The sequence below is a fragment of the Sorghum bicolor genome, chromosome 2 (assembly GCF_000003195.3).
Source record: "Sorghum bicolor cultivar BTx623 chromosome 2, Sorghum_bicolor_NCBIv3, whole genome shotgun sequence".
In the NCBI taxonomy this organism is placed as follows: Eukaryota; Viridiplantae; Streptophyta; class Magnoliopsida; order Poales; family Poaceae; genus Sorghum; species Sorghum bicolor.
Window position 1 is genome coordinate 137,949 of NC_012871.2, and position 21,068 is coordinate 159,016.

The 21,068-nt window shown below is 44.5% G+C and overlaps 4 protein-coding genes across 5 annotated transcripts; 3 read left to right on the plus strand and 1 right to left on the minus strand.

The window, feature by feature from the left end:
• Positions 344 to 4,171, plus strand: LOC8054484 (sulfoquinovosyl transferase SQD2). The gene is made up of 9 exons (XM_002459145.2): positions 344 to 1,057; positions 1,608 to 1,725; positions 1,804 to 1,877; positions 2,377 to 2,432; positions 2,512 to 2,595; positions 2,671 to 2,758; positions 2,901 to 2,978; positions 3,068 to 3,124; positions 3,249 to 4,171. The coding sequence occupies exons 1-9, from the start codon at positions 630 to 632 to the stop codon at positions 3,766 to 3,768; spliced, it is 1,503 nt and encodes a 500-aa protein (XP_002459190.1). The 5' UTR covers positions 344 to 629; the 3' UTR covers positions 3,769 to 4,171.
• On the plus strand, positions 5,069 to 12,934 carry LOC8081572 (protein NRT1/ PTR FAMILY 8.2). 2 transcript variants are annotated; one of them, XM_021452852.1, is made up of 6 exons: positions 5,069 to 5,465; positions 5,575 to 5,690; positions 6,972 to 7,018; positions 8,322 to 8,565; positions 8,699 to 9,829; positions 9,906 to 12,934. In XM_021452852.1, exon 6 carries the CDS (start codon positions 10,792 to 10,794, stop codon positions 12,778 to 12,780), a length of 1,989 nt encoding a protein of 662 aa, XP_021308527.1. In that variant the 5' UTR covers positions 5,069 to 5,465; positions 5,575 to 5,690; positions 6,972 to 7,018; positions 8,322 to 8,565; positions 8,699 to 9,829; positions 9,906 to 10,791; the 3' UTR covers positions 12,781 to 12,934. The 2 variants fall into 2 exon arrangements, with proteins under 2 accessions (XP_021308527.1, XP_002459191.1); XM_002459146.2 differs by lacking the exon at positions 6,972 to 7,018 and having other exon boundaries at positions 5,086 to 5,465; positions 9,906 to 10,361.
• On the plus strand, positions 15,245 to 15,727 carry LOC8081573 (lachrymatory-factor synthase). Its single transcript, XM_002459148.1, has one exon. The coding sequence runs from the start codon at positions 15,245 to 15,247 to the stop codon at positions 15,725 to 15,727; it is 483 nt and encodes a 160-aa protein (XP_002459193.1).
• On the minus strand, positions 15,892 to 20,831 carry LOC8081574 (probable proline transporter 2). The gene is made up of 8 exons (XM_021453907.1): positions 20,081 to 20,831; positions 18,896 to 19,112; positions 18,141 to 18,365; positions 17,736 to 17,830; positions 17,240 to 17,429; positions 17,009 to 17,136; positions 16,698 to 16,913; positions 15,892 to 16,565 (listed from the first exon to the last, which is right to left on the minus strand). The coding sequence occupies exons 1-8, from the start codon at positions 20,084 to 20,086 to the stop codon at positions 16,185 to 16,187; spliced, it is 1,458 nt and encodes a 485-aa protein (XP_021309582.1). The 5' UTR covers positions 20,087 to 20,831; the 3' UTR covers positions 15,892 to 16,184.

The following is a 21,068-nucleotide window of genomic DNA, read 5'->3' on the forward strand; positions in this document are numbered from 1 at the left end:
ATCTTACATCCTACTCCCTCAGTCCTGTTAAAAATAACGTCTTTAACTTTACCGTGTGTCTTATTTAACTATTTTACAAATTATAAATCTTATTAAAAATATTTTTAATAATAAATTAAGTCATAATAAAATAAATAATATTTATATACTAAAACTTTGAATAAAACGAATAGTCCAATAAAATAGTAGTCTAAAATGTCATTTTTATTAGGAATAAGAGACTACTCGGCAGCAGCAGAGGTGAGAGAGAATCTATGGGCTAATCCCATCAAGCAAACCGAATATGCCTGGGGGGTCCTATCCTATATCAACGACAGCAAACACCTAGGATTACTGTACCATCATCTTCTTCCTCCCTTGCTCTCCATCGTTCGTTCATTCATCCATCTCTGGTGCTGACTAGCAGCAAGCTCAGTCAGCACGAAAGCATTCTCTTTCAACCATTGCTTTGCTGGATCATATCATTACGATACGATAGTCAGATTGTGCTGTGCGGCTGTGCCGCTCTGTCAGTCTCGGCTGTGAGCCTGCCTGACCCAGACACACACACACACACACACACACACACACGAGGGAGAGGGAGAGGGAGAGGGAGAGGGAGAGGGAGGGCCGGCCAGCGACACCACAGCATGGCGGCGGCCATCCTAGCGCCCAAGCCGCCTCCTTCGCTGCCTACAAGCGCCTTTCCTTCCTCCTTCCCCTCCCCCTCGCGGCTCTGCCTCTCCCCGCGGCATCCCCTGACAAGATTGCTCCTCCGCCCCATTCCGTGCGCCTCATCGCCGTCCTCCTCCGTCTTGATGCCGGACCCGGACCCGGACCTCGAGCCTGAGCCTGCCCACGATAGAGATAGAGCCCAAGACGAGGCGCCGGAGTCCAGGCCCCGCCGCATCGCCCTCTTCGTCGAGCCTTCGCCCTTCGCCTACGTCTCCGGCTACAAGAACCGCTTCCAGAACTTCATCAAGTACCTCCGGGAGATGGGCGACGAGGTGATTGTGGTCACCACGCACGAGGGCGTGCCTCAGGAATTCCACGGGGCCAAGCTAATTGGCTCATGGAGGTGAGCTTGCTAGCTTTCCCAATCCCACCACCTATCTGCTCCATATCGTTCTCTGCTGCTGAAGAGGCGGACCGACCCACTACCTCCCCTCCGGCAGTACCGACTGCCCCTATCCCCCGCCCTCGGAGACTGGAGTGCTGACCATCGCCGCCCGACTGCCCGAAGCGGATTGGGCCATCGGCTGTTGCCCCGTTGGCCTATCACGCGGCCAGCGGCCTTACAGCCGCTCTACCTGGCGGCCTGGCCGCTTTACTGGTTTTTGCTCATGGTTCATGGTTGATGAGGAGATGAACTCATTCTTTTGTGATTAAATAATGTCATTTCCATTTATTTGTCTTTAAAATTGACAGGTTTTGTATTTTGTACTACAATAACTATCAAACTGAAACATGTTGTGGATTCCAAATTTAAGAGTATGTTGTCTTTTTTAGCCAATTTTTTGTAGCCTCAATTCGCTCTAGGTCCATTCTCGGGCTGGGTCTGCCACTATGCTGAATGCTAATACCACCAATAATAATATAATGCCCTACCCTCTTTGATTTGATCCCAGCTTCCCTTGCCCCTGGTATCAAAAGGTTCCGCTGTCGCTGGCCCTCAGTCCTCGAATCATCGGAGAAGTTGCTAGATTCAAGCCTGACATTATTCATGCCTCTTCCCCTGGGATAATGGTCATTTCCAGTACACTTACTACTGTATCCCCTCCTCTCTTGATATTCTGCTAAAACTGTTTCTTTTCTTCTTGGCAGGTATTTGGCGCGCTTATCATAGCAAAGTTGCTCTGCGTCCCTCTGGTAATGTCATACCACACCCACGTTCCAATGTGAGTTTCTCCTTCCAAATGTATCTCAATCGTCAAACAACTGAATCAGATTTATTCAACGCTCTCCACTGCCAGTTGCTTGGCATACTGCTGCTCTCACATTCACATACTGCTTTTCACCAGCATACATGTAGCACTTCTGCTGTTCTGCACAAGAAATGGGCAAAAGAAATTGTCTTATTGCGTTTACTCATTGTCGAACCACAAATTCCAAAAGTGAAAAGAAAAACAAGATCTGTGAGTATTTCTTGTATTTCATAACTGAGACAATCTGAATGTCCACTTCACCAAGAGAATGGCAACTGGAACAAAACAGAGTTGTCTTCTCTTGGCTTGGCTGAATGCTTAAAACCACCTCAACCTAATCAGAGGGTCCTTAAAAATCTTTGTTCGGACTTGTCAGCATTCTGTAGAGGACTCTTATTTGAATCATATCCTATACCATCATACTTTTTACTTGCACGGCTTCATGGACAACTGATCCTTTTGATTATGGCAGTTATATACCCAGATATACATTCAGCTGGCTTGTCAAGCCCATGTGGCTAATTATAAGTAAGTTTTCAATCATCTATTGCAGGGATACATTTCTTTTGCGTGATTAAGCGACTGATATGTTTCCCACTTGATATAGAATTCTTGCACCGAGCTGCGGACCTCACGCTGGTACCATCCGTTGCTATCGGCAGGGATCTTCAAGCTGCCCATGTTACAGCAGGTTTACTTAACTAATCTATCTGTAGTTTCTTGTTCTTGTTAATTGTACCATCTCTCAAACGGTGCATGTTTCCAGCCAATAAAATACGCCTTTGGAACAAGGGTGTTGACTCAGAAAGCTTCCATCCTCGTTTTCGCGATATGGAAATGCGTTCAAGGCTAACGTATGTATATTCTTCTTCCCCTCACACAGTTTTGTATTTGTCCATTTCAATGTCTGAGTGTGGTTACGGTGATGAGCAAATATTTTCTTAGGTACACATGTCTAACTGTGGTGCTAATGTGTTCTGGTTTTCGTTGGAGCAGAAATGGCAAACCAGAAAAGCCACTTATATTTTATGTTGGGCGCTTAGGAGTTGAGAAAAGCTTGGATTTTCTTAAGAGGTGAGCCCTTTATGTGTCTGGTATTTTGAATGCTATGGACTATGGTATGTACAAGGTTGATGCTGGATCGTAGGTTTGTTATTTTGCAGAGTCATGGACCGACTTCCAGGAGCAAGGATCGCATTTATTGGAGATGGCCCATTCAGGTTAGCATTGTTATCCCTGGCCCTTATGCTTTTAGTATTGAACCAAGAAGTGAATTAGTTTGCTTGTAGATTAGTGGGTGCAGATTTGAAAAAGGGGGGAATGTGATTCTGTTTTTCTGTGCAGGGCTGAGCTTGAGCAGATGTTCTCAGGTATGCCGGCGGTGTTCACGGGCACGTTGCAAGGGGAAGAGCTATCACAGGCCTATGCCAGCGGGGATGTGTTTGTGATGCCTTCCGAGTCAGAGACGCTGGGTTTTGTGGTGCTGGAGGCCATGTCATCGGGAATTCCGGTAGTGGGGGCTCGCGCTGGAGGAATTCCTGATATCATACCTGAGGATCAGGAGGGGAAGACCAGCTTTCTGTACACACCAGGGGATGTGGATGACTGTGTTGGCAAGATCGGGCAGCTTCTGTCAAGCGAGGAGCTGAGGGAGGCCATGGGGAGGGCTGCCAGGAAGGAGATGGAGAAGTTTGACTGGCGAGCAGCAACGAGGAAGATCCGGAACGAGCAGTACAGTGCTGCGATCTGGTTCTGGCGCAAGAAGAGGGCACAGCTGCTGCGACCCCTCCAGTGGGCGCTGCGGCTGCTGAGGCCGACAACGTCTGGGGCTGCCATTGCCGATGCCATGGCGAAGCAATCATAGGAGGCGGCTATTATGGTTGATGGTCCCTTTTCCTTGTATAAAATGGGCGAAGGGCGCTATGGGCAGAGGGGAGGAAGCTCAAGCTTCAGCATTCCGATTCACTGAAGATGTAATGAACAGTTTAGGATTGTTAGATTTGTAAATCGTCCGTGTCAATGTAATGCTTCTTCTTGGCTTGCTACACTATATAGTAGTAGCATTGATCCTTTAGTAGGAAATTGGTCTGCAGTTGACAATGATAATAATAAATAGTTGTTTTTTTTTTGTATTCATTCAGTCAGCTTGCTTTCTCTTTCTAGTAGCAAAGAAGGTGAAACGAACTGTAAACTGTTTCAAACTTGTACTAGGAGAGTGACTGCAAAATAAATTTCCTGCTTTTGTGGTGAAGGAAGTTTAAAGGAAATTTTTGATGTTTTGGGATTTTTCTTATTTTTATAAACTTAATCTATTTTTGGAAGCTTCTAGAGATGTTTCCATGAGCTCTAAATATGTTAATTTCATTTATCATGCCTTTTGTCTATATTTAGGATTTTTCTCAAGAATTTTAGAAACTTACACATTTTTCATGGTGTAAAAAACATATCTTTTTAAAATAAAAAAAGGATGAATCCACCTTAAGAGTCACTTCAAACAGGGGCGGTGGTAATTTTAACAGTTTTGAGAGTTGAGTGGATTGGAAATATGTACTGTTCGCCTAAAAACACTGTGTAAACGTTACACAGTGGTACACATTTCGTTTAATCCGTTTAATTAACCGTTTAGTCCGAATAATGGCTAAACGACAGGTGAAGTGTTTAGGAAAACATTGGATATATGATCTTCAAGTTTAAGGAAAAACAGAGACTCCCTCCATCTCAAATTATAAGATATTCCAAGAATCTTGGAGAGTTAGAATATGTTAAATTTGACCAAAACTATATGATAAGATAATAATATTTATTATACCAACTAAGTATCATTAGATTTTTTATTAATTATATTTTCATAGTATATCTATTTGATGCTATAAATCTTTGTAAATTTTTTAATAATTTTGGTCAAACTTACGATGTTTTGAATCTAAAAGATTTTTAAAATGTCTTATAATTTGAGAGATGGAGTGAGTAGTTCAAAGAGCTTAAAGGAATCTTTTTCTATATAAAGTTTAAATGAACTGGGCTACGGTCTAGTACTGTAGTATATACGCGAGTGAAGCCCACGTAACACTGCGCAGGCCCAGTTCATCTCTCTCGACAAAATATCTAGCGGCTGGTGTGGTGTGGGAGGGATGTGGTGGTCCCATGTCATCTCGTGCTCTCCTCCCTGCGCCGAGAGAGAGAGGGCGCTGACTGGACTGGACGGGACGGATCAGTTGTGCTCGCCAACCACTCATCATCAAAGGGAATCCAATCCAATCCCCAATTCGCTCCGCTCCCCCCGTCGTCCTCCCGGCCAACCCTAGCTTCCCCTCCCCGATGGATCCGCCGCCCACCAGGGACAGGGAGGAGCTGGAGCCCGAAACCCGCGCCTTCCCCGACGCCGACGACCCGGAGACCTCCCGATCGGAAAGCGACGAGGGTATCCCTCCACCGCCGCCTCCTCCTCTGCGCCAGCAGCTCATGGGGGCTTGCCGCGCCGACGAGCGCCTCAGGCCGCTGCTCACGCTCAACGTCTCCTGCGCCGCCGCCGACGACCGATTCATCGCACACCTCGCGCAGGTAATCTTTCGCTTTTGCCTTGCCTCCTCCTCCTCCTGTTGGGTTGCCTAGGGTTTACGGATCTATTCATTCATTCATTCTGCTCCCTCCCTTCCTCCCTCCCTTGCAGCACTTCGAGGTGTCGGAGGTGGGCATGCTCGCGCGTTGCCTCTGCATCCCCCTTGTCTCCCTGCGCGTTGGCAAGGTTCAGAGGGAAGGGCCCCTCCTCTGCCCAACACACATTAGGTTGGTACTCACTCAAATCCTTACTTCGCTTCATCATCATCATCATATATGACACTGATATATTGATTCATTAAGATAGCAGCGCCTGCTTGACCCTTATGATTTCGCTTGTTGCACTGCCTCTTTCGTGATTGTTTTGCATCTCACATGATCAACCAGCTTTCCTCCTTCTCAACTTGTATATTCTTCTCGATTGCAGCTAGCCTTTACATATTATATATTGTACAGGTTAGCCAGCCAGTTGATCTGATGTTTCTATAACTCTGTTCATTATATGCAGTTAGCCTCTTCTCATCACATTTAAGTAGCATGCTTGTGATAATTAGATTGCTTCCTTGGAAGCATGCCCCCCCCCCCCCCCCAGTTGAGCATGAATTGGTTGACAGGGCTAACTTGTCCTTCTAATAAAAAAAGTATACTGCGCCTCTATACTCAACTTAGCTTCTGAATTCATGTGAAGGCACTGCAATGTGTTGATTATATAATCTGGTATTTCAAATCTTGTAAGTTTTACATGTATAAACAACATGTTATTGACCAATATGTCCTTACATAGATGCTGTTGGAATGATGAAGAAGTGATCCTGTAGCTTTCTCTCTGTCTCTGCTTCCAGGAAAAAAAAGGCATGCCACTGTTTCTATATGATGTGATAATAATGCATGGTCTATGTAATCGCATTTTCCTTGTATTCCATGGGAGTGTATTGGTGCATCTGAAGTTACAATACGACCACTAGAGTTCATGATACAATATTTCATTTAGGCATATCAGGCTGTAAGTACTGACCTGACTAGTTCTATATTAACTGCAAGTGGAGTGGGTATGTATTATACAAGTGACATAATTCAACACATTGTTGGGGGACTGCCATGTGCCATCTACAGTCATCAACAGCAATTTTCGTTCTTCTCTGCTCATTATTTGGTCTCATGTCCTTTTCTGCCTTTTATACCACTATCCTAATCCACTTAGACCTGTTGAACTGTTGAAGTGTGCATGTGGTTGCTGCCCTGTGATGCAGCACTCTTTAGTTTCTAATTAATTAAAATTGTTGTTTCTTTTATCCTCTGTGCTTTCTATGTGAGTATATAAGTGTGGCCACCTTTACTTCATGACATATAATTAATTGTTAGAAGAGATGTTTGCTTGCTGAATCATTGCACCTAATTTAGAATGACGTGCATCAGCGAGTGTTCATGTTGATTCTAGGGTTACATAATTCATCTTATTAGTGATGGCACTGTTCACCCTGCCAAATGAATTTATCTTTTCACTTGTAGGTAATTTGGGCGTTTGTCATAATCTCTGATATATGAGGGAAGAGAAGGTAGTTTCTTTCATGGCCTTGCAATATCAGTTATCTGCATTGATAATGAATAATCTCGTATTGCAATATTTGGTGAGACTGATGAATAGGATCCCTACTTATGCTTGCTACATTGTAATGGTCATCTGCAAAATTCTTTAGTTATCATCCAAATGTTCTGCTGTTGCTAGGCATGCCCTAGCATAATTAATTTGTGCAATATTCTACTACTTGGTTTACCTTGAGCAGATGTATATTTGCCCACACATGTGCTCGGTCTGTAATCAATTACTTGGCTTTCCAAGTTCTTCATCCTTAAATAATTTTCTGATTAATAACTGTGCTTTTTTAACTTTCTGTTGTGGGAGTCCTTATGGTTTCTACTTAAATATGTGATGGTTATGAACACCTCTTTTTCTTTTGTTTCATCTTTCACATTTTTTTTTGTCCTAATGGGGATCATCGGTGCTAACTACTCTGGGTATTTTTTGTGTACTCTTTTTTTATGGATCTTGTTACTTGTATGGAAGGTATTTTATCGTCTGTGAGGAAAAGACCATTTTGATATATTTAGTTCTTATGAGTTCACCTGAAAAATTAAAAGCTGAACAAGTTGTTGAACATTTGGTTCCTAGAACTTTTACACTCTGACTTCTTCCAATGGAATGGCAGTGCTGCTGCTGTGGTGCAAATAATCAAGCCAGGTTCTTAAGTCCCTTTTTCTTAATTCAAAGGGATTGTTGCTTAAGTGAGTCACACGTATGTATTTTGTAGGAACAGAGATGTATGATTTTCATATGTAGTTGGGCCAAGCTATGAAGCTTTTACACTAGCCGGTGCTCTCTTTTTTTTTATAAATTTATTAAGCTTATGTCTCAATGGAACGTTTTACCATCTTATTAGGTTCTTAACAAGGCTACTGTTTTCTCACATTGATGCATGTACCTTTTTAAGTGATAACTAAAACTCTAAGAGGCTTTAGTTTCTTTCTATTAAATTTCCTGATCTGAGACACTGAGTTTCATGGGTGTCAAAATTAGTCCGTTTCCTTTTCTTTGCTAGTAGTGTGCTGTATGCTAATGCTTGCATTTTGTTAGCACTGCACCCCTTGTTTAGTAGCTTCATTTTTTTTTGAATTATCTATTTTGATATATGGTTTCCATTTCATTGCTTCTTTTCTTTTCTTACTCTAGTAGCTGTGTTGTCTATGCCTTTATCAGAGATAACATTATGCCATTTGGTCCTTTGGTGAAAAAATGTAGTCATGTTATTTCTAATGACAGTATGTTCAGGGATCTCATGCATGTGCATTTCCTATGTGCAGAGGGAAGCTGAATCTTGTTCTTCTGCCATCATCTAGCATGCGGCTTACCTTTGTTTGTGATGATGGGTATTCAGAGCAACTAGCTCTCTTGAGCAACGGCTTTGAATTTTCAGAGGTTGTGGTTGAAGAAATATCAGCTGATAATTCTGGACGCTCTTTCCTAATCAGAATATCAGAATCTAAAGTATTTTACTACTGGTGTGCTGAGAAGTCCAAGGAACATGGAATGGAACTTCTTACAAAGGTTTGTATAAATATGCTAAAAGGTTATGCTAAAATTGTTATCTACGTGGAAATAAGAACAAAACATAAAACAGTGTTATCCATAGCAATACACATACTGATAAGGATTCTTATTCTTGTTTTTGTGTGCATAGATGAAAAACCTTTTGGACGGGAGGCCAACACTCTCTGATCTAACTGGCATCTCCAATTCGCGACTTGATGCTTTTGCCACTCATTTACATGCTTATCTTCTTGCATCAAGTATTGGTGATGTTAAATCGTTGGGATCACTTAATGACTTTCTGAGTACTTCAAGGTCACATGGTCAATATTTACAGCTCCAGTCAGCTGTTTCCAAAACTTCCAGGTTCCGTGCCTCGGCTACTAGTGCAATTAAGTCAAGCTCTGCCTATCAAGCCAGCCTAAGTCCGAGATCTGGCACTTTTAAAGATGGGGTACCAAGGGCTTCATGTGCAAGGGTTGTTGGGAGGGACAAACTGAAGCGTCGTGCGGAATGGTCGGGCTCATTAACTGCTCCGCTTGATACAAATCCTTTGACAATTAACCGTGATTCAACCAGTGAGAAGTGCGATGCAGATTGTTCAAAGAACAATGTTAGCTCAGTTCCGTTGGACATGCCTCTTTCATTTCCCTTGTTGCCGCCTATTTACTCCCTTGGCACTTGTCCCGCTCCTGATGTTTCTTTGGAGAAACAGTTTAAGCCTTACTATTGCTGGTGCCCACCATGCCCATCATCACTGCAATACACTGTCACCCCTTTGCATCTGCCAGTTACATCTGTAGATCCGCTGCCCCTACCACCTTTGAGTTCGCTGCTAGCAAGTGAGCAGCCACCTTCTTCAACAGTTTCTGTAAAGCTGGATACAACTGATCTCCCTTCCCTTAATCTTCCCTCCATACTGCATGACCCATTAATTCACCTTCCACTCCCCACTTCACCACTTATTCCACTACATGGTTCACAGGTTCCAACATTCACGCCATTGATGTCTGATCCCATTGTGCATATCCCAGTCATTGATGTGTGTTCGGCAGGGCAGGCATATCTAGTGAGTTGTGGGCCTTCTATCACTTCAGCAGTTCCCCTGCTCCCGAGCTTGAAGCCTCTGCTGCCAGAAGCAGAATCGTTAGTCGAGAGAAGTGCAAGGGAAACACTGATGAGGCTCATAGCTTCGACACCACCTGCAAGCAATCCTCAGCTGGCCAACGTGCTACCTGTGGTCATTCCTGATATGCCTGAAAGTATATACCGGGCCAATAATGTAAGATAATTGTTGCTGTTGTTCAACAAGATTTTACCTGCTTGTCTTGTGGCTTATTACTCTATTTGATTGGTAGGTGAACAAGCATGTTGATGTGGGCCCCAATGACAAAGCATTTGGTACGTCTTGTGTTGCTGCTGTGTTTGGAAGTGGGATTGCACAAGCTGAGGATGAAGTTCCAAGCGGAGATGATTCACAAGAGCAATTTGCCGAATATGATGGTACCAGCAATGAATGTGATGTACAGCATTGCCAGAAAATATAGACCGTGACACAGTTGGCATAAGAAGGCGTGCTGCATGTCTCTATGGGGATGTTGTTTTAGTTTGATTGGCAGTTGCATCATCATGGTAAATAGGGTTTTAAGGATTCGGTGATTTGATGCTCTGTATGCAGCCTTTTGTTTCTGTGCCCAGCCAGCAGGCCTATCTCTATCTGGTTGGCAAATGTAATTAGTAGCTTGTACTGTGTTTTGTTTTGGCAAACTTGCTGCGAGCCTCATGCTTAGTTTGGTTCATTTGTTTATGATGAACTTTAGCCCCGTAATAAATAATCGTATACGCCGGAGCTTCAGCGGAGCAAAGCGAGGCCGCTGTGTTGCCTTTCGTGCAACCAAGAGTGTACAGAAGCAAGCTGCCTTTTATATGAAAAAAACTATTTTTCTTCTTAAAAAATTTAATGTTTTAACTACCAATGTACATTTAGACAAATTATAACGGAAAAATAGGGGGAAGGAAAAAACAAAACGAGGCCGTCATAATAATTTTGACTGCAACTTATTGGGTAATAATCATAATCATAATAATTTTAACGCAGTTTTTTTTGGTGCTCAAAACAATTTTGAATGCAAAATAAAATGGTGAGTAATAAAAAAAAAAATCTTTGCGCTTGAAACAGTTGGCACGTGCATTGAAGGTTGTTAATTTGTTACTCCTGATAGTCGGTCTGGTCTATAGGAAAGGATGAATCTGGGCGGTTGCCGGTTGCATGCATGCAGATGCAGGGATCTCCGGAGTCTTTATCGCGATTCTTCTCTTTGCCGTGAACGACTTGGATCTCGGCCGGGTACCAGACGAATACGAAACTCCTCCCAGTATTCGTATCATTCATATATACGGAATCCGGTTTGCCGATCTGCAGTCGTAGATCGATCGTCTTGGACGATGGAAGTGGAACGAACGAATCCATCGACAATGGCGGCCATGGCCAGTGGAGGAGATGAGACGACGACGACGACGCTTGACGGGACGACGGATCACTCCGGCAAGCCGGCGGTGCGGAGCAAGACGGGGACGTGGCGCGCGTGCCCTTTCATCCTGGGCAACGAGTGCTGCGAGCGCCTGGCCTACTACGGCATGAGCTCCAACCTCGTCAACTACATGATCGACCGCCTCCACCAGGGGAACGCCGCCGCCGCCAACAACGTCAGCAACTGGTCCGGCACCTGCTACGTCATGCCCCTCCTCGGCGCCTTCCTGGCCGACGCCTACCTCGGCAGGTACCGCACCATCGCCGCCTTCATGGCGCTCTACATCCTCGGCCTCACGCTGCTCACCATGAGCGCCGCCGTCCCGGGCCTCAGGCCGCCGCCCGACGGAGCAGGCGCCGTGACCGCGGGCCAGAGCGCCGCCTTCTTCGTGGCGCTCTACCTCATCGCGGTGGGCACGGGAGGCATCAAGCCCTGCGTCTCATCCTTCGGCGCCGACCAGTTCGACGACGCCGACCCGCGCGAGCGCCAGAGCAAGAGCTCCTTCTTCAACTGGTTCTACATGTCCATCAACGTCGGCGCACTCCTCGCCTCCTCCGTGCTCGTCTGGGTCCAGATGAACGTCGGCTGGGGATGGGGCTTTGGCATCCCCGCCGCCGCCATGGCCGTCGCCGTCGCCAGCTTCCTGATGGGGAGCAAGCTGTACAGGCACCAGAAGCCGGGGGGCAGCCCGCTCACGCGGATGCTGCAGGTGGTGGTCGCCGCCTGGAGGAAGGGAAAGCAGCCCGTGCCCGCGGACGCGTCCCTGCTCCACGAGGCGTCCTCCGCCTCCGCGTCCGCCATCCAGGGCAGCAGGAAGCTGGAGCACACGGAGCAGTTCCGGTGGCTGGACAGGGCGGCGGTGGTGACCTCCACCGATGAGGACGGCAAGAACAACCCCGACCCCTGGCGGCTGTGCACGGTGACGCAGGTGGAGGAGCTCAAGAGTGTCATCCGTCTTCTGCCGGTGTGGGCGAGCGGCATCGTCATGTCGGCGGTGTACAGCCAGATGAGCACCATGTTCGTGCTGCAGGGCAACACGCTGGACCCGCGCATGGGCTCCGGCGCCGGCGCCTTCAAGATCCCCTCCGCCTCGCTCTCCATCTTCGACACCCTCAGCGTCATCGCCTGGGCGCCCGCCTACGACCGACTCGTCGTCCCCGCCGCGCGCCGCTGGACGGGGCACCCGCGCGGCTTCACGCAGCTCCAGCGCATGGGCATCGGCCTCGCCGTCTCCGTCCTGTCCATGCTCGCCGCGGGGGCGCTGGAGGTGGCCAGGCTCCGCGTCGCCGCCTCGCACGGCATGCTCGACGACTCCACCAACTACCTGCCCATCTCCATCTTCTGGCAGGTGCCGCAGTACTTCATCATCGGAGCCGCAGAGGTGTTCACCTTCATCGGCCAGATCGAGTTCTTCTACGACCAGGCGCCGGACGCCATGAGGAGCATGGGCACCGCGCTCTCGCTCACCTCGTCCGCGCTCGGCAGCTACCTCAGCGCGCTGCTGGTGTCCGTCGTCACCGCCATCACCACGAGGAACGGCGGCCTCGGCTGGATCCCCGACAACCTCAACCGGGGCCACCTCGACTACTTCTTCTGGCTGCTCTCCGTGCTCAGCGTCATCAACTTCGTCGTCTACCTCTGGATTGCAAAGTGGTACAGGTACAAGCAGGCAACCACAAGTTATGAACTCAGCAGTGTATAGATATATAGATGCAATGCGTTGCAAGCTACGTACTGAAGATGATGAGCCTGCCGCAATCGCATATGTTTTCTTTTATTATTTATTTATTTACTTCATTCAAGTTCACCATGTTTTGTACTACTACACTACATCGCATATATATATTGATTTTTCATTGAAATTCTCAAATTTTTTGTTGAGATCCAACCGGTCTCAATGGAAGCCTTAGCTCCATCCTCATGGGTGTTCGTTTTTCCATGTATTTATTTAAAAAAAACAACATTAAGAATAACTGACGACTATATGTATAGTGATTTTCCATTGAAATTCTCAAAATTTGTCAAGGTCTAGTTGATCCCAAGTGGCAAGCTTTAGCTACATCCTTGTACGAGTACTCTATTTTCCTGTATTTATAAGAATCTTACATGAATTTCATAGAAAACGATTCATTCTCAATTGGAAAAACACATACAAAAAGAGAGTTGTGCAATCCAAAGGAGGGCATTATTGTGGGAGACTGGGAGGTGATGTACCCGTTGTCAATGAGACAACTGTCAATGGAAGATTGATTGCTTCAGCATTAGAGATGCTTATATATGACAAATGCTGGATATTTGGGGCTACTCTTGGGGTTCACCCACTTTCCATAAGGCTTATTACAAACTTTTGGGTTCCATTTCTGTCGTCTCACCAGTTTACAATTGGCCGTGGAAGTCAAATTGCTTGCCTAAGAGGAAAGTGTTCTTTTGGTTAATCCTAAAGGACCGACTAAGCACAGGAGAGATTCTGAGAAGGAAAAATATAGATTTACAATCCTACAACTGTGTCCTTTGTCATCTGAACATACAAGAATCCCTTCACCATCTTTTCTTGGACTGTCCTTTTGGCATGTGTTGCTGGAACCTATTGGGGTTGGCCCATTTAATTCAAGCAGATATTTGTGACAACATCAGTTCGTTTAAAGGCCAAATTCCGAGATCTTTCTTTATGGAAATTATTGTTGCCATGTTGTGGGCTGTCTGCTAGAAATGATGTCATTTTCAGAAGCAAATAACATTCCCTACAATCTTCCAAGTTAGTCTTTAAACAAGAGCTTGCCCGAGCTAAGCTTAGAGCAAAACAGGATCTCCAACCTCATTTCTGGTTATGGCTAGACAACTTTGTGTAATTTTGTTAATCTTTTTTTGTTTCCTTCTTGGTCTCCTGAAACTTGTACTTGTAAAACCTTCGTTTTGTTCTGTTCAGTAAATACCAGTAGGGGGAAACCCCTCTTGTTCCGTTAAAAAAAAAAATGAAACCTCAATTTGCATTGCGAAGTCGATTTTCCATCTTGAATTCTTTAGGCAGGGTAAACAAGCAGTATTATAAAATCAGTTTTTTTTCCCGCTTCAGTCAACCGAAACCTCCCTTACTCATTGATCAGCAATTTACTAGCAATCAGGCTATATTAAGTAAAGTAATTTGCTAATTTTTCTAGAGTACATTTATATTTATGAGTATGAATTACGAGTTAAGTTCAAAGTTATAGATTCACTGAAATTCTTTATTGAACTCAAAAAGGAATCTAATTAAATTTAAAAAAAATAGAAACGATCAAGTGAATGCAACTCTTTTGAAAGAAAGCTTAAAATTTAAGAAAAACTTGAGGTGTTTGACAAATGTTCAACCCTCAAGTTCCTAATAATGGAAGAAATATATAAAAGATTAAAATTTGTAAAAGGTCAAAACGTGACACATGTGAGGTTATGGGTCTGTTTGGATCGTATTTTTATACTGAAAAATTTGAATTTCAGATAGTGAATTCAGAATATAAAAAAAAATGAGAGACATTTAGATGCTATTCTCATAGTGATTATTACTTTTACAAAATAAATAGGAGTTTTTAAATTAAATAAGAAATTTGGGGTAGATAAGTTGGATTCTAGAATCCCATTCTTTTTTTTTACTTTATTCATATCTATAAAGAAAGTCATTTAGAACAATGACACGATCTCTAAAATCTAACATAGCTAATAGATTTCCTTCTAGACTAGCTACGCCCTCCATCCCAATTTATAAGTCATTCCAAAAATCTTAAAGAGTAAAAAAATCTCAATTTTGACCAATATTATAGAAAAAATTAAAAAAAAATATGACAGCAAATAGATATTACTATGAAAATATAGCTAATGAAGAACCTGACGATACTTAGTTTGTATTATAAATATTATTATATTATTATATAAATTTAGTTAAATTTGAGATGCTTTGACTTTACAAGATTTTTAGAATAACTTATAATTTGAGATGGAGGAAGTATTTGATTAGCATTGGGGACGCGCTTGCGCTTGCCGCTTGCCATGCCATTTTGGTTGGCGTGTTGGCGAGGTGAGCTTTGGTTTTGCAGCCATGTAACCCTTGGGAGTCCCGGACAGGACTGTCCTTTGTGCTGGAGCAGAGACTAGTCATTTGCAGGAGCTGGACTGGAGCTGACGGTTCTTGAGCCATGGATGGGCAGGCTACTTGCAAGTGGCGCGGCACGGCGAGCGGGGTGGTGAGCGCGCCCGTGGACCGCGTGTGGGAGCTGGTGTCCGCCACGTCCCGGCTGCGCGAGTGGATGCCCATGGTGGAGTCGTGCACCGCGGTGGCCGGCGACGAGGGCGTGCCGGGCTACGTGCGCCTCGTGCGCGGCGGCCTCATGTTCCCGCAGCAGGCGTCGTCGTCGTGGGTCAGGGAGAGGCTGGTAGCCATGGACCACGCCTCCCGCTCCTACACCTACGTCATGGAAGACGGCAACGTCGGCCTCGCCGGCTCTCGCAACACAATCAGCCTCTTCGACTATGGCTATGGCGGCGCAAGCGCAACGCTGGTGGTGTGGAGCTTCGAGATGGAGCCGGTGGACGGCGCCAACCAGGACGCCCTGCTCGACTACCTCCGCATCCTCTACAAGTCCTGCATCGACACCATCCCCGCTTCGGCCTGCTGCTAGAGTTGCTAATTAATCATCATCTATGCAATAAAATATGCATCCTTATGGTTACTAGCAATTGCTGTTGTTTCTTGTTCGTTCGTCGATCCATAAACCCTCAGGTGCTCACTTTTCTCCGTGCTGCGCAAGCGCAATGCACCCCGCCAAACATATATACATCAATATATATAATTCTCTGAAATATATACTAGCTCTGGCTCAGCATATACAATCATACTGATGAATTTGAAGATACAAGACAACCAAAGAGAAGAGATCTAGATGTGTATAAATAATACTAGCTCTGGCTCAGCACATTTGGCCTTGATTTTATTGCTCGGATACAATTTACCGTTTCCATCACAAATCAACTACTGCTGCTGGTAGCTACCCACCCTGCTATCTGCCCTCCCTTTCCAAAAACATAAAGGAAACAAGCTAGAATTGAATATTTCACTGATCGTACGTGGCCTCAAGCTCAAACATCAGCGAAGAAGTGGTAGGTGCTGGAATCACGCATGATGAGCCTTATTGCCGAGACCGCCGCCGCAACAGCCAACGCAGTGAACCCAACAACATTCAGCCAGTGCCATAATTTCTGGATGGCAGACAGCTTAGGCCCCTTCACCATCAGGTACATGTGATTTGCGAGCACAAACGTCAGTGGGAAGGTGCTCAGGGCGCCCGTCAGGCTCATGAAGTCACCGAGGAATGGGAGCACCGCCGCCACCAGCGTGTTCACCGTCAAGTAGCCTCCTCTTACTACTACCCTGAACGCTAGGTTTTGGATTTCAAAAGGACCACCACGCCCACTTCCATATTTTGTGTCCAGGTATTCATACATTGGGCTAGCAAATATCTGGAGAATACATGAAACTCAAGTTACTCACCAAGCCGCATCCATCAATGGCATGTTTGAAATGAAAGAGGTATATATAGGGCTAAATATTGCAGTTTGGACTAGAACAAAACAAAGAAGGTGTTGGCTTACGTGCAGCGCTATGACTGTCTGAAAAAATGCCGACAGATTTGCAACGGCTTTTACCCAAACTGGGCCTGTGACACTGTTTAGCAGATAACTTGATGTTGAGGAACCATAAGCCCAGTAACCCATAAATATTACAGCATAGAGAGGCAAGGAGCCAACGGTGAACTGGAACCATAGAGCTTTCTCCATGTTCTTGACCACAGGAGGCCTTATGGTTGCCTGAAATATTATTATATATTAGCCACATAATAATGCGATTTCCCTTGCTGCTACTAATAAATTAACTAAACCAGAAAATGATCGTCTGGACTCACCTGAATTTCTGGCAGCATACCAGTGTTGTAAGCAAACACAAGGTCTGCTACGGCACCTATCGTAGTGAAGACATGAGTTGAACCTGATGATTTGGGAATACTATAATCCCTCGCAGGCGAGGTTATCCCTAGTATGAGACATCAGCGATGAAACAAAAAATATAATATTAAACACAGAAATGCATCTGAGGCGAGTCATGGTATCAATAAGACGGAGCCAAAGGATAATACCATCTCTCAATGACAGCACAAATGCTATCACAATATAGATGAGGCTGAAAAGCGTGGAGAATCCCAACCAAATCCTGAGGGCAGATAAATAAGGGATTCCAAAGGCAAAAAGAGCACAAACGAATCCTGATATTGCAATGCAGTAAGGGAGTTTCAGAACTCCAGCATCACTAAAGAGTCCATATGTTGCCTGCAAATGGAAGGTGACAAAATAAGTTTCCGAGGAAAATATTTCATAATTTAGATTTACATAAAGAGTAAGTGCAACTATATAATCTAACCTGTGTACAGCATGCTATCGACAAATTCATCGATCTAATGGAAGGAAAAGGAAGAAATGGAATTTCAGGAAAAAAAAAACTCTAGTTTGCATACAGGAGGATCAATAAACAGTAGTGCCAGGAAATATGATAGAGGGAGTCATGGGGAGAAGAGTGTTTGATTGTACAAAAGAAAACAGTCAATCTGAGGCGATTTCTTTTTTCCTGGATCGTACCTTGAGAGCTTGTCCAGCTAAGATGATAAAACCAGTGTTGATCATGAAAAGGTTAATGTACTGCAGAGCCCATGTAAGCCCATAAATTTTTCGTCCTGTAGTCAAATCAAATCGAAGGAATAAAGAAAATGATCCATGTAAGCCCACATTTTTTTTGTTTAGTCAAATCAAATCAAAAGCATAAAGAAAATGAATCGTACTACTAGCTTATTTGTGACTAGTGACTAGTATATATGGGAAGCAAAAGAATAATGCTGCTGCAAGTGCAGAGCTAAGAGGGAAGTTAATTACTGACTATATATGTGTCAAACAGCAAGTGCAGAGCTAAGAGGGCAGTTAATTACTGACTATATATGTGTCAAACAGCAAGTGCAGAGCTAAGAGGGAAGTTAATTAATTACTGACCATATATGTGTCCAGCAAGATCTCTGTATCTGATATGGCGCTTGCCACCGACTTCATGAAGCCGTGCAAGAAGAGCATTAGCATACATGGAAACGGCGGCAGCTAGGAGGAGGCCGCATGTGCCGCCGATCCAGCCTAAAGGGACCATAATCGATCCAGAGTATCCTAGAACATATGCACTGTTGACCCCGGTTGTGAGGACGAAGCCAACTTGATACCAAGGATCTGAAAGAAAATAGCAGGCAGACAGAAAGGTTTTAGGATTCAAATGAAATCAAATATACATAATAATGTATGCTTTATTAATTAACTATTAAAAAAAATTATAAATGCATGCATACATAAATAAATTTATTAATTGTTACTGTGGGTTTGGCAAACCCACGTGTACATACATGGTAGTTTCCTCCACTTTGTAAATTGATGAATAATAAATAAAAGACTAGTACTATTATTTGATTGTTATTAATACAGATATATATTTACAATTTTATATACATGGTTGTTTCCTCCACTTTGTAAATTGAATAATAATAAATAAAATATTAACTAATACAGATATATTTATGTAGCAGAAGAAATTTCATCCATGGAAGAGCAAAGCATGCAGTGAATGGGTGAAGAAGGATTCCCTTGTAAATAAGGACCTCTGACTCTGATCATGAGAAGAGTTTGTTGTTGACTTGTTTTGTGAAAAGAAGCAGCAGGAGGAGGGCGCTCTCCATGCAGAGATAGAATGGCATAATAATACGTACCAACGCCAATCTGGTGGGCGGTATCCTCGGAGATTTGGGGCGTCTCTCCCTTCTCGTCGGCGGCGTCCATAATCTTGATGGGCAGGAGGAGGGGCACCCTGTCGCTGTGATGGTCTTGGCCGTCGTCGTCGTCGTCGTCGAAGAATTGCAGGCGCAGGGGCAGGTCCTCTGCGTCGCAGGTGAAGGACGAGGAAGCGGAGGCGGAGGCAGAGGCGGCCTATAAAAAGGGAAGGAAGGAGGAGGACGCCGCAGCACAGCATGGTGATGCGGTGGCTTCCCCCCAAAGACCAAAAGTAGCTCGCATCATTTCCATTTCCATTTTCATTTTCATAAGAATCATGGATGCATGTTGTCCAGAAAATTTTAAAAGGGAAAAGGCGAGAAACAACAATGATGGACACGTGTTTTTTTTTTTTTTTTGTTATGGCCAAACTAAAGTGAAAGTGGTGGGAATACTGAGGGCATTGAATAGTGATGGAGGGAAGGAGGGTTGCAAGTATCAATCAATTAGAAAATCTGACGCGATATGGTTGCTGAATGCTGCTGCTGCTCCTAGGCCTATCTATCCTCGTGATACATACAGATACAAGATGGTGTATTTTAGTGCGGTGCCTAATAATGCAGCCAGTAACTACTAGTAGTGATCAACGTGCCATGCATGTGGAGCACACAAGACAATGATAAGAAGAAAAAGAATCTTGAAAAAGATTGAGGGAACATAAGATGCATGCCTAATTACTCGTAGAGAGTAATTAATATTATGACTGAATGGCTGACTGACTGACTGGCTGGCTGGCAGGTTTGTTTAGCACAAGAGGAATAGGCAGCCAGGAGCGACCAAACAAACTAGTGTAAAGACGATGGTTCACGCAAGCAAAGCAATCATCATGCGGCATGTATGGGCAATCAGCATCATCTTTCTTTGTTTCTTTCTCCAATATATACTATAGACCATCAAAAAATATATACTACACTATACTATATGCAGAGCATACATACCTAGGTGAATAACACTAGGTACCAAAATAGTAGTAGTGCTAGAATATAAACAGGGGAAGAAGGTAGCAGTAGCAGCAAGTGGTGTGATGGAATGGAATGGAATAGAATAGAATTGATGATAGGGAAAGGGGGAGGGGAAGTGGGGGCAACAAAGAAAGCAAAGACGAGCAAGGAAGGACGACTTACATCCATTGCTTTGCTTCTCTTCTCTTCTTTGGCCTGCGGATGCTGCTGCTTGCCTTTCTCTCTCTCTCTCTCTCTCGCGACGAGTACTCCAGTCAGGAAGCGAAGATAATAAGGGAATCTAATAATAATCCAATCTGGACTGGACTGGACTGCCTTCCAATCTTGAATGGACTGCCTTCCTCTGCTTTGCTTTCTGATGGTGGGTGGTCCGATTCCGATTCCGATCCAATTAATGTCGTGTGGACGACGAATTGAGTTTATATATGGAGCAATCAAAATTCCAACTTAACTTTGTGATTGAAATTGATTGATTGATTCGGCGCCACTAGCAGAGCAGAGAGAGAGAGAGAGAGAGAGAGAGAGAGAGAGCAAATCAGCCGGCCTTTTGCTCGTTCGTTCGTCGCTGGCGGCTGACCACGACGAGCAGGAGCAGCACTGATTGATCTATCGATTTGATGCGTTGCCCTCGTCGCCCCCTCTCCTCTCTTCTCCTGCCTGTGCCTGCTTTTTGCTAAAAATAATAAGCAGGCCGTGTGGAGGTGAGCAACAAATTGCTGCTTCCTTCCAAGGAGGACGAACAAGACGAGAGCTAGAGATGATAATGACGGCGAAGATTTTTTTTGGGGGGTCATGTACATAAATATATAGACATGGCGAAGCCGAAGATATAGGGAGGGAGGGCAAAGAGAAACAAGACGATTGACGAATCGATGATTGGGGGAAAAAAACAGTCCAATCCAATCCAAGGGAGTACTGTATCTGTATGTAACAAACAAGGGCGATGGATCGGAGATCTCCGTTCTACTACTACTAGTTTGTTGCAACTGCCAACTGCCAATGGTCCGGAGCAGATCTCTCTCCCCTCTTTTCTCAGATGAGATTCATCAGAGACGGAGACTGCAACAGAGGAGACCGCGATTTCTCGCACTCCGTTGCTTCTTCCATTTTCTTTATTTTACTTTTTTTTTATATATAATTGTTTGCTTGC